General features: G+C 42.4%; 1 protein-coding gene across 1 annotated transcript in view; it reads right to left on the minus strand.

The window, feature by feature from the left end:
- The window catches only part of BAIAP2L1 (BAR/IMD domain containing adaptor protein 2 like 1), a 34,889-nt gene extending 27,314 nt beyond the window's left edge, over positions 1 to 7,575 (minus strand). Inside the window, exon 1 of the mRNA XM_066198229.1 lies at positions 7,275 to 7,575. Coding sequence (XP_066054326.1) covers positions 7,275 to 7,325 — 51 coding nt within the window. The 5' untranslated portion in view covers positions 7,326 to 7,575. The remainder of the gene's footprint in view (positions 1 to 7,274) is intronic.
- Between the last annotated feature and the right edge of the window lie 5,929 nt (positions 7,576 to 13,504).

Raw genomic sequence — 13,504 nt, forward strand, 5'->3', positions numbered from 1 at the left:
TGTTCACACACCTGAACTGTCAAGTTCAAGGAATTCAAAACAGATATGTTTTGTTTACAAGAAATATAAGACTCAAGAGAAGTGAAATACTATCAAGCTTTTGTCTGTTTTACTACTAACAGAATGAAAATATTTGTGTTTAGTACACAGGGGGACCCAAAAAGAACAGCAATACTGTCACATTTGTGTGATTTTCAGGCAAGGCCATGCAGACAGAATTTTATTATCTTTCAAAGACAGCACCATACCTGAATTCTGGTGAACATAAAAAGTGAAGGATTAACTCCAATAATACTTTCACGGTCATACCAAGTAAAAATATATATATTTAAAATACACATATAGAACTATTAGATTACAATACTAGTATAGCATAAATTACATCAAAAGCAGCAACAGAACAACAATACCTGGCCTCACTGCCTGTGTGCACAAATTAAATGCAACTGGGATTGTTTTCTGGTCTGTCCCATTAAACTCTCACCCACCAAAATGCAATCACTACAAACAAACCATCTATTGTCCCCAGGCCCTTGATTTGTGTTAACTCACAAACCACATCCAGAAATCATTTGGGAAAGCTGTTTCAGGTTGAGCCAACAATGCCAAGGGCTATTCTAACAACTTAACAGGATGGATATTCAGGCTCTGGTGTCTGGGAACATCCCTCCTCCTGCCCCAGCTCCTGAATTTGCTTCTGTGGCTGCTGAGGCACTCTGACTGTGAGACACTTGTTCCAAGGAGCAAGTTGTTTCTTCCTATTCCAACTTTTTACTATTTCTTCCCAGCTGTGTACTAAAGACGATGTCTGTTGACTTACGTGGAGTCAGTGAATCACAAGGGAAAAAAAAAAATGAATTAGGAGATTGTTTCAGGATAAAGAGTCCTGTATTTTCAAGTATATGGGGAAAAAAAGATGCACCATGATGGGGTGTGTCCACGGCAAGTAAGAATCCTAATGTCACCTTGAACTGCCACTCTATACTGAAAATAATCTTGAAAGACTCTGCCTATGCTAACCCTGTTCCTCAAGACAAAAATTACAGAGTAAAACTCCTTATTGCCACCTACCCCAAAATTCTAATAACAACACGATAGTTATTGGCTTTGAAATACTGATTTTTGGAATGACTGTCTAAAGCATTCAGGGGTAAAGATTCCAGTCTTCCTGACATCTTCTAATTCAGATTTCAAACCAGTGATTGCACTTGTGTCAGCTGTTTTCATTCAGGAGGAAGTGAACAACCCCCAATAAAATCACCCTTAACAACTCCCCTGTCTGAAGCCAGCCCTCACAGCTCCTGATTTTCACTAGTCCTCTTGATCCCTAGCAGGTATTTGTGCGCAGCAGACACAGAGCTGTGCACAGGAGACACAGCAGGGCCAGTGGAACCCAGGGAGCTCAGAGGAAGAGCTCCAGGACATCACATCTGCTCAAGGTACACGTAAAACCACCGGGAAAGGTGGAGAAACAACTTACAGCCAGTGCCTGCAGCAGCTGGAAGAAACACAACTAATGGATCTTTTCTCCACCAGCCCAGGCAGTCTCTGGAAGTGTTTCAGGCCTTGCACTGCCACAGTGGTTGATTGTTAGCAGAACCAGACCCTGGATGTGAACGCCTGAGAAACGGAGAAAACCTCTGCAATGGAAACTCCTCTTTGGAACCTGCCCGGCTTCACACAGAGAGGTTCTTGGGTATCAGCTGCTCCTCACAGCACTGGGCAAGGCTCATCTCCATCAAGGGTTTGTGTTCAATAGAAAAAACTTAACTCTTCCTGATTCCCCCTGCCATGTCTCCAAGATGACCTGATGAAATAATTCTCAGATTATTTCCCTTTCGTACATTAAAAAAACCCCCATAATATGTGATCTTTTTCCTTTCTACTGAAGATTAGATTCTCAAAGCAAACCAAAAACCTAGGCATGCTTCTAGAGGTCTTTCTCTACAGTTAACCACAGGTAACCACTGGCTGTCTTTGAAGTCCAGAGGTATCTAGAGCACTTTATCAAAAAAGGAAGCTGTCAAAGGCAACTCCCTCTTCAGAATGAGCTACAGATTTGATATTACCAAGACATTTCAGATAAAGTAAAATTACTGTAGTATTTTATTCAGCTTCAGAAGTTATAGGGGACAAGAGCAACTTAAATCAATTTGCACAGCTACTTTTTCTTACCACGTCTTACAGTTTTATAGCTTCTCTTACTTTTAGTCCAATGAAAAGGTCGCAAAACTGAGTGGGACTGAACACCAGTGCAAAATTGCAAGTCATACAATAAAGTCAGATCTCAAAACTTCTCAAAAAGGAGGACAGAGGAACAAAGAAAAAATTCTGATCAGGAGAAAAAATGAATTTAAAATTGTCAAAAGTCTCAGAAAACAAGAGTATTTTTATCTGCCTTGGTGTACAAGGACATGTAAATAAAACCTTTGTCTTCATCCAAATAATCATAAAGTGAGAGAGAGCTTGGGAGAGATAAAGTGGCTCACAACACACCATTTGCCTGTACAGTGAGGCACACAAACAGGGCCTCCTAATTGTCAATCGTGTGTCCTATATTCTAGTGACACACTACCTCTCATGAACAGAATAATTAACGAGAAGAGGAGGCACATGATCAGATCCTACAGCTTTCTATTATTTAGGATGAATGGAAATAAAGGGAAACATTTTCAAAACAGGCAACTGGAAACATCTTTTATGCAGAGACCTTCAGAGCTGGCAAAAGCGACCTTCCAAGGGAAAAAAAAAAAAAGCATAGGAGAAACTTATTCTGGTCGTTTGAGTCATTAAATCCTCATACAATCTGGTATAAGAGTTTCTGTGTTCCTTTCACCTCATGAAAGCAGTGTGAGTTATCCAGCCTGGTAGCATGGAGCTGGCTGAAGAGGAAGAAGCCCTGAATTTCCACTTGTGTGTGGGTATTATATCTTCTGTAGTTCCTGATAGTCATATAAACAACGCTAATCTTCAAAACAAATGACAGCCATTGTAAAAGTGCCTTCCTGTAAATGCTCAGCTTTGCTTTTTACTTAAAGACACACCTCACTGAACAATAGCTCAGCAGGTATGAACACAACTAAACAATGCATAGACTCCCTGCAGTTTCAAGTTTACATCCTGCAGGCGCTCTTGCAAGAGTGAATAACAATGTATTTGGGTAGAATTCTGAAATTAGAAAACTACCAGAGAAAACTACATCTTGATGTCTACCATCACTCCTATCACCGTCACTACAGCTATTCATAGCTGGAGCTCTGTGATTTAAATTGTTATTTCTCAATTTGAAAATGAGTAAATTTTTAAAGAAGTCTTTAGTGTTGCCACACTATATCTGAGAACCCCCCTGAGAAGATTAAAAAGCTGTACAGAAAGGAAATAATACTGTGCTCTACTGTACTTGAGGCAGTTTGTACATCGGTGCATTTCTTCTCCTCCTTTAGCTCCTGAATTCCATAATAGAGTTTTCAGAAGGGCACAGTTGAGCCCTCAGCACATCTCATATTAAGACATCTCATTTGTATGTTAGTTTAATATTATTTTAAAACAGGTTTAACAGAATGGAAAAGACTAAACCAAGATGCCAGTGTTTTTTCAAAAAGATTAATTCTTATGACTAATTATTAGTCGTCTCGAAGAAACATTCATTGTTTAAGAGAAACATTAATACATCATCCATCAGTGTGTTTCAGATACAAACCTTTTCAGGTTAGGAACACATGCCCAAGGACAGACCTCAAGTAGGCATAACTCTAAATAAGGGCAGAAGAGATAATTTGTACTGAGGAAGAACTGGATTTTATACAAACTCCCAAAGGCTCCTCTTCCCCCAAGTCAGATTTATAATGCAGGGATGCAAAGCAACAGCCTGACTGCAGCTTGTGCTGGCACCATAGGTGAATTTGAATTTTGATACATAAATTCTGTAGTTTAATACAATTGTGAGTCTTTTTAAAATACAGATACAAGGAATTTTGGATTTTAAACTGAATTTATCAGATCTATTTCCATGATAAAACAATACAGCCTACCAAAATAATTCTCACTGCTTCTGGGGAGAGCAAAGGGTTTTTTGGGGGGAAAGTGTATTAGGTTTTTTTAAATTGTGCTTTGGTTGATAATCAAAATTTCAGGGTAAGATTCACTTGAATACAGAGAGTTATATCTTTTAAATCCAAGATGAGCAACACCAATCATGGAACACTCCGTGAGCTGCCTGCCCAGCCCTTGGCCCATCCAGGCAGAAGGACAGGTCTGCACCTCAGCACCTTCCTGTCCTGTCCCCTTTCCCCTGCACTCTGTGTACTGCAGCTGGGAGCCAAGCAGGGCTGCAAGGACACAACACCACCACTTTTCTGGGGTGCCCAAGTGACCATCAGGGGGTCCCAGGTCCCCAGAGGGAGCTGCCAGGGCAGGGCAGCGTCATACCAGGGAACCTGTGAGCAGATCTTGGCAGAAGGGAGGCTGTGGCCCTCTTTAGTCACAGGCTCCCACACCCTTGGGCCTCATTGTGCACGTGCCATTCCTATCATGGTTCAACTGATTCTCCAGCTCTTACATAAAGGGTAAAATGTCAGCCCTTGGTTCTGGCGTGTGCACACGCATTTGGGAATTATGCTGTTTATTGACTCAGGTTAGCCGAAAAACATTGAGGTGTTCACTTTCTGATGTTGTTGCCAGAAGAAAGGAAGAACAAGATAAAAAAACCCCAGCATTACTCAGCCACCTGATGGCTTCTGTAAATATATTTTGAAGCTTTGTATAACACAGGTTAGTATGTATTTAATAAATCCAATGGATTAGCACTGTAAGAAAGAAAAAAAAAATCACACAACACTCCCTCATCCCCCCCCCCCCCCCCAAAAAAAAAAAATAGCAGGCCAGCAAGGTATTCAATTTAATTTTCTATTATTTTTCCAGGTCACCCAAAACTTGATTTTTTTTGAGAAGTCTTAAGCCTGTATTTGGTCCTGCAGCACAGATGCCATCACTGCACTGAATTGCTTTTTCCCCAGACCAAACCTTTTTTCTTACAGGTAGGAGAAGCACAAGCACTGCCCTGGATTTTACCCATCCCAGCACGGTGTTTCAGGGAGCATACACGGCTAGGATGGCTCCGGCAAGGGCAGAAGTGCCGTGAGCACTGCTGAACAAAGGAGAGCACACTCTCCACACAGGCTGGAGCAGGCACAAAGAGGTGTTCATTTGTTTTAGATGGGGGAGCTGTGATTACAGTCCCAGCCAGTGCTGAGTACACAGGCTCCTGCTCTCTGCCCCTAAAGGGTATCCAACTGTTTTCAAGATTTCAACTTTGATATAGAAATAACTGCTTTAAAGTGGACCCCGAATCCATTCTCTATCTGAAGCAGTCTTTATACCTTATCTGGATAAAGTTTCAATTTTTAATGAGGGCAGGGCAGGAGGGTTTCCAGGCCTGTGAGTACGAGCTATGTGATGCAACATGCCAGACCTCTCAAAATACCTACAGAGGAGACATTTCATCACACTGTCAACATTAACTTTGTATTCCTTTGTGGTTTTCCTGGTTATTTCAAACTTAAGGATCCCTTTGAATTAGTCGAGAAAACAAAACTAAAGTGTAAACTTTCCCAGGAAATAACTACTGAGTAACAGGGAAGGTTTTGCTATTTAGAGGTCTCTCATTCCTTTAAAGCCTATTTTAAATGATATCCATTAAAACACACAGGAGATGATCTCCCCTCTCCTCTGTAGAACTGTTTTGACTGCATTCTGGAAGTCAATAGACAGAGTAGAGCATTCCTTTGTTGGCACAGCCCTGAACAGTCAACTTCCCAGGTTTCTCTTCTGTGAGCCTGTATTTACAGGGTGCTCTTCTGAGAGGGGAATTTATGTTCGCTTATGGCCTTGCCACAAACGTAACCGATACCAAAAAGCACCAGACTATTTATCCGCTCTGGCTCTAGAGGACAAAATTTACAGCCAGATAATCTCATTCTTTTCAGTAGTTTTGCATGAAATTGATATCTAAGTCCAAAGAAAGTAAACGGCAAATACAACATGACCCCAGTATAACTGGACTACTTAAAGGGAGGGGTAAAGTTGACTTAAGTGTGTGTTGAGGAACAACAAAAGTAACAGCAAAATTTACTCCTAGTAAATGTTTTCAGAAACCTTTAAATGCTGATGACAACATCTTCAGAAATATGAAAACATTTGATAATAAACCAGAAATATTTAGTAAATATTGAAATAGAACAATCCAACAGAAAGTTTTCCTTAGGGCTCAAAGCTGCAAGTGCAGTGCAGCTGTTAAGTTAAATTTGCAAATGTATTCAACAACGCAAATTTGAGTGCTTTCTCTGGTACAACACAGTGTATAGAAGGAGGATTATGGATACAATTATGGATTGCTTCACTAGCCGACCAAAAGTATGATTCTCAAGGGAATTTTTTCCCAATTACAATTGTTTTTGCTCCTTCCTTTTGGAAGGAGAGTGCGTTTATAAGGAGAAAGAGTTCAGAACAAGTGTCTGGTGCCCATAAACAAAATATTTTTAATTCTACAAATAACGAGGCATTTTGGAAAGTTTAAAAGCCTCCCAACACGAACTGAACTACCCACAGCAGTCGGTACTTTGAGGCAGTGCTAGTGTGCACCATCATAAATCTGATTATCAGCTCGGGACGCTGGCAAAGCAACTTAATTCAGCGCTAAGCCGTTTTTAGGCTCCGGCCCGTATGAAGAAACGGTTCAAGCGGAGGACCACAGGATCACCAAACCACCTTATCACCAAAACACACCGAGGGAATTAGGGCTGGCTGTTGAGCCGAGCCTGCTGGAGAGGCAGAGAGCGGCTTGAAGCCGCCTTGTCCCTGGGGTGCGGCGGAGCCCCGGCCGCGGCGACGGGGAGCGGCCAGACACACCGGGATCCCTCCCGGGGAGCGACACGGAGACGGGGGAAAGAAAGGAGAAGGGGGAAAAAGGAAACACCAAAAAAAAACCCCAACAAAAAACCCCACAAAAGAACCATAAAAAACAAGAAAAAAGAAAAAAAAAGTAAAGAGAAAAAAAAAAGTAAAGAGGAAAAAAAAAGTAAAGGGGGGAAAAAAAGTAAAGAGGGGAAAAAAAGTAGAGAGGAAAAAAGTAAAGAGGGAAAAAAAGTAAAGAGAGGAAAAAAGATAAAAGTTGGCTGCGTTTCCGCGTGAGGAGCCCCGGCTGCCCCGCGCCTCCCGCGGCCCCCGGTGCCGGGGCAAAGGTGGCGGCGGGCAGCCCCTCCCCGTCCCGCACTCACTTTGTACGTGTTCTCCGTCAGCTTGTTCACCTCCTCGGGGTCCCGGGACATGGTGCCGGCGGGGAGAGCCGGTGTCCTGCGGAGCGCCCCGGCCCGGCCCAGCGCAGCGCCGCGGCAGCCTGGGCTCGCCGTGCCCGAGCTGTCACAAACTGGCGGAACCAGCCGGGCAGCGCCGCCGGGGCGGGCCCTGCGCGCCGCCGCTCCCGACGCGGCAGGACTGGCTCGGCGGGCGGGGAGGGCCGGGCCCGGCTCGCATCGCCGCGCTCGGCTCGGCGGGCTCGGCTCGGCTCGGCTCGGCTCGGCTCGGCTCGGCCCGGCCCGGCCGGGCGGGGTGGACGGAGCGCACGGACCGCCCCTACCTGAGGCGCCGCCGCCCGCTCCGAGCGCCGCCTCCATCCTCATCCTCGCACTCCTCCCCGCTTCCCTCGCCCCGGGGAGCCCCTGCCCCGGCTGCCAGAGCCCGAGCTGGGCCGCGTGGAAGTGCTCTGAGAGCAGCTCTGCTCTAAGTGCCCCGCAAAGTCGGAGGTAAACTTTTCCTCACAGCAATTAAGTGAGGGTTCTGTAGGAATTAATTAGTCAGAATGAATTAGCGTGGCCCTGGCGATGGTAATGAGGTGCGGGGTGATGCCCTCTGCTTCTTCCCACAGCAACCCCACGTGAGGGAGAGCAGAGGGGGGGAGACCCACATTCCTGAGACCTCCATTCCTGAGACTCCCTCAGGAACGGGCACAAATGTTTTTCTCCCAAACCCTGGTCTGGTGCACTGCCAGAGCACTGCTGCTACACGCTGAAGTTTTCTATTTGAAGTACACACTCAATAAAACACTGTCACCAGTCATCTTTCCTCTGTGAACTGGCTTACAAGTCCTTCATGGGGAGGGCTGGTGAGGAAGGCCGTGGGAAGCTGTAAATGTTCGTGGACCATAAATTGTCAAGAGATTGTGAGATTTAAAGTATGCCGGTTGGAATGTCTTTCTGATAAAGTAACATTGGCACGATCTTGAAGGGCTTTGTGGGAATTTCATAACCATGGGTATTTAAATCTAGGATGCGGTGCTGGGTATTGAGCGTGTGAGGTGTAATCGGCCTCCTCGCGTGCTGGCTGTCCTTCTCTTGGTCGCTGTCTCTCCCTGTTTCCCTCACTTTATTGCAGCAATAAAAAACTGGTCTTGGGTCAGAATCCTAGATATTGGACTTTGGTGAGGGAGGAAGTTGTCACAGGCTTTCAAGAGCTGCAAAAGTGTTTTTGAGCACGTGGAGGTGCCTTTAGAATTACAATTACATTTAGCATCTGGGGGAAAACGTGGGCAGTTAAGGCGTTATCTTGAATGCAGCTAAAAAGCAGGGCAGAAAGGGGGTTTTAGAAGGCTTCATACTCCCTGGTGAGGTCTTTACAGACTTCTGGTATGTATGGTGTTAATTGCTTTTCAGTTTAATTTATAATGTTATCCTATGGCCATAATGGGTTGTTTTTGGGCCCAAGTCTACAGCTGATGTTCCCTCTAAGCAGTGTTTGCTCATACAGGCAGTCCTCTCAAATGTGATGTAGCTGCTTGCCTGAGCGTGGTAGGAAGAGTTACAAGTCACACTGTTTATTCCCAAGTCTCTTGTCTGCAGAGTTTGTTTTAACTCTGAAAACAGACAGGGTGCTACCGACTTTTGTGTTACCATATGCCAGTGCCTGAAAAGGATGTTACTCTCTAATGGGCTGGTGTTCAAAGTTGAGGGAGCAGGTACCCAAAGGAAGACGCAGAAAAGGACTTTTGTTTCCTTGATTCCTGCTAAAGGAGCTGGGAGTGTAGTGTACAGCAGGGAGTGTTTTATTCCTGTTAGGGGCATAGCATTCCTCTTTTCCTCTGATCGCTGTGGAGCTCTGGGAGCTCACCCAGGATTCAGGCTGTTTGCTTCCAGTTGGCTTGCTAAATTCAGTCATAGTACATTACAATGTGAGTGTAAATGGAATAGCATATCAGACAGAAACAATATGGATAATTTATGTAGGTAGAAGTGTTTAAGTTGTTGCGATACTTAACACATTGTGGGAATGCTCAGCATTCCAAAATAAAACATTTGTACAGATCTTTCTTTTTACTTTGTAAACAGATGTAAATATTTTAAAGTTCTCCTGAATTTCCTACTTCTGCGTATGACCTTTGGTCTTTGGTATGACCTTTGGTATTTGTTTCTGTAGTCTTTCTGCGAATACGTTTTTTCTAGAGTTTTTAGGTAATCTTTTTTTGTGTGTGTGTTTTTAGTGCTGTTGGTTATTTTTTAGCAAAGGAAAATAAAGATGGAAATAAATAATACAGTATTATACCAGTTGTAAAGCTATGGAGAAAAGAAAAAGAAACCTAGAAGAAACATTCTTTAAAGAATAGCTAAGTAGGAAATGAAGCTAACAGGGCAGAATCCTTAGTTTGGGGTAATGATTACATCTATTATTTAATCTACCTCCAGATTAAAATAAAAAAATAACCATACATAATTCAGATAGCTAACTTTACTCTGTGAGTACGAAACTTGAAACTTGACAGCCAAATCCAGTTCTTTGAGTATCCAGGCCTTTGCTATAAATCATAAATTTTCAAATTCACTAGGAAAACAGTTCTGCTTGAGCTTGTAATGCAAATGCAAAGGCTTTGTTCTCTAACAGGGGATTTTAATCTTACATTGTGTAAAGATTAGTGTAACGTTACTGACTTAGCTGGAGTCAATCCTGATCTGTGCAAACAACAGGAATTTGGAATGCTTGAATGAGGTTTCATTTTTGGAAGTTGCTTAAGGATGCTCTTACATTTAAACATGAGTGCAGTAGTCCTCAAGTAACATGCCCAAGTGCTTGGTGCGGTCAGGACAGAATGTTTAATAGCTTGCAAAGCTGAAACTTAATGAATCCTGCTTCATGATCCATTGCCTACATACTCCTGTAGGCATTGAAGTAAACATACTATTGTGAGACATATTGTTTTATGTAGACTTTTCTGGTTTATCATATTCATCAATTACACTGAAGTTTGGGTGTTTGAGTTCTCAGGTTATGCATTTTGGTATTGCTTCTTAGGGATTCTGAAGAGCACTTGCTCTGATCTCCTGATCAGAGCAGGAGTCTAGCTCTGATCACCAGTCATATATGCTCTCTGAACTGATTGGAATTAAAATTAATCTGATTACCTTTTTTTGATGCTTATTTTTAATAGGTAAGGATTTGTTGGCCAAAAGATATGAAGAAGGAACTATTCTTTGGTGGTGAACCTATCCTGTGATATAACTACATCTGTTCTTTGTACTTTGTCTCAAACAATACTGCACCTCAAGAATAGTTCAGGGAACTGGCCAGGTTAGTAGTTTAGCTGGTCCAGTCCCCATCAGAGTAGGGCTAAATTCAGCATTAAGTTGGTCAGGGCTTCATCCAGTTTAATTTTGAAGGAGAAGTTGAGGAACAGAACTGAAAGTTTTATTTGAAAGAGCCCGTAACTTGACAAGTAAAAAAAATCATCCACAGTGTTACAGGACATTTAAGATTTTGTGTTGGTCTGTCCCCTGTGTCACCCTTCCTGAGTCGCCCGTGCTCAACAGGCATCCTCTGGCTTGTAAGGAGAATTCTGACTGGAATGTTGCCTTGAATTGAGAAAACAAAACTCCTTCCTCATTGCCTGCCTTTCTGCCTCACTTTACACTTCCCTAGTGTTAAACTGAAATGTTTGAAGGACTGTAATCATGCATAATTCCAACAGTTACCCTTGATACTGGCTGTTTAGAGGTGATGCTTGGATTTCAGCGTGTCCTGGTCTCAGCCTTGCAGTGGTTAAGGTGCTCCTGCCCCTGGTACTAAACAGGAGCAACCAGGCATGGGCTGGCCTGGGGCTGGGGCTGCCAGCATCTGAACCTGGATTTCCACAGGGAAGAGCCTCTCTGGGCCCCAATCCAGCAGCTCATTCCACGCTGGCCAAAGGCAGAATCACGTAGATTTAGCCAAACTGCTGTCGAGGGACTCACTCAAAATAAGTGCTTATGTTTATTCCCTCCAGAAGGCCATTTCTCCCTTGTAGGGTGTAAGCTTTGGAACATGAATAGCCGCAATAAAAATTTCCCCGTGCGTTGCCAGCCCTATATAACTGAGATTGTAATGAGAAAAGGGTATTGTTGATACATCTTTTGAAAATGTATTCAGAAATATTCCCTTGAATAGATACATGTGTTTCTTTAAAAGCAGTAGTATTTTGATGTACAGTCGTTTTCTGCATGGGTCCTGTTTGCATGTCAGAGACAAATTCAAACATTCCTTGGGAAGGATTTAAGCATGCTGTAAATACCCATTAATATCAGCTCATCATTAGATCTTTAACATGTGTTTTAAGTAGCTTAGTATGACTGTAACTAATTACATAAATTGTGGCTAAGCAGTAATCACATGAGCATGATCTAGCCAGCTGTGGCCTATTTCATTCCCCGTGGTCATTAGCAGATGTTTAACTTGATTAAGAAAAAAAATGTACGCAGCATGTTGATAATTTCAAGGTACATTCAGAGTCAGAATATAATTTTCTGAACAGGAAATTAGAGAGACTCTACAAGGTCTCTTTTCTGATTGATAGAATTTTTTTTGCCTTCTGTTGACTCTTATAAGGAATTTTTCAAGTATTTTAATCCCCTTAAAATTGACAATGCAAAAGCACCCTGAAACTTACACAAAGTGTCGTTTGAAAGAATTATACAAAACTTTGAAGGGTTACTGACCCTTTCAGTCTGATTCAGCTCTGGATCATTTAAAGGATTTACTCCATTTTTAAATTGATGCAAGCAAGCACAAAATCATTTTGTTCCCTGTTGCTCATTGTCCTGGGCTGGTTTCAAAGCAAATGAGCTGTAACTCGGACTCACAAGTCAATAAGACACTGAGCTCTCTGGTCAAGGAAGACACTTAATCAAATGCTTAATTTAAACATATAATTAATTGACTGTACTTTGGGGGGTTGGATCAAGGAAGTGCCAGAAGCTTTTTATTAACTCTTCTTTCTCCAGACTAAAAATGAGATGATGTTTTAGTCTTGAAGATGAAAGCTTTGGATGTGTTCTGTGTCTGAATAGTCTCGTGTTGCAAATCATCTTGGCAATATTATAAGATGAACTATAATCTGATTTCATCACTGTGGTTTCTTGTTTTGAGACTAAAAAGAAGGTATGGTATGGAAGAAAGTGGGTTTTTTTTAAAGGTTTCTTTAATGAGGTTGCATAGGACTTGGACAAAATTGATCGTTCAAGGGAACCTCATAGGCAGTCCTGCTAGCTATGCTAATAATTTTCTGCTGCTAGTTGAAATATTTAATTCAAAGCTGTTATACCCACACACTTTGTGACTGCTCATTTCTTGCCGAGAGTAGCTATGCTTTAATTCACGTGCTGTGCCCACTAGATGGCAAGCGAGCTATGCACGATGGAGGGAAAGACATCCACAATATCTGTATGCACAAGGCTTTCTTCAAGTGCTTTATAATGAAACAAGATAGATATTAATGCTAAGCGAATGAAACAGCCTTTATATTGCTCAGACACAGCCTTGGAATTTTTTCTGAAGAGTGTAAGTGCAGTTAGTATGTTCATGTTATTGAAATCTAAATATGCCTTGGGATCAGTAACTTTATTTTGGAAGCCAACCCTAGTAGCAAGCCAACATCCTGGTGAAACAGCTGTTATAAACTTCTAATCCGTTTAGGTTCCAGGGGTTTATGAGGTGAGTCATGCTGAAAACGCATTATTTTAGATACCTACGTATTTGTTATTCTCCCTTTTGTAGTTTGTCAGTTGGGGATTAACTAACAACAGGTGTGCACTGTCCCAAATGGATAAACTGGTTTCGCCTGGGGCTGAGTGTTGAGTTGTGCAGCTAAACAGAGATCGGCTCATTGCTGCTCTTAGTAATGTCAAGAGATTCTGTATTAGAACCGGAGTAGGAATTGTCACTGTTTGTTACGGGGTAGAACGTAAAGACCTCAACTGGAATGTGATGCTATTGCTGGGCTGGGAACAAAACGTACACCGGGTGTAAAGTAGCACTGCTGTGAGGATTTTCAAAGAATTTGGGTGCTGTTCTTACCTAGTCACAGCAAGGAGAAGATAAACAAAATACATAATATTGCTAATTTAATTGTACTTAAAATGGCAAAACTCCTGGAACTGCATTTCTATATTGCAAAGAAACTTGTAGCTCATTAACCCCTCTCCTACTGTCA

This window comes from Chamaea fasciata, unplaced genomic scaffold, assembly GCF_029207755.1.
Source record: "Chamaea fasciata isolate MVZ Bird 193981 ecotype frontalis unplaced genomic scaffold, bChaFas1.0.hap1 SCAF_16, whole genome shotgun sequence".
In the NCBI taxonomy this organism is placed as follows: domain Eukaryota; kingdom Metazoa; phylum Chordata; class Aves; order Passeriformes; family Sylviidae; genus Chamaea; species Chamaea fasciata.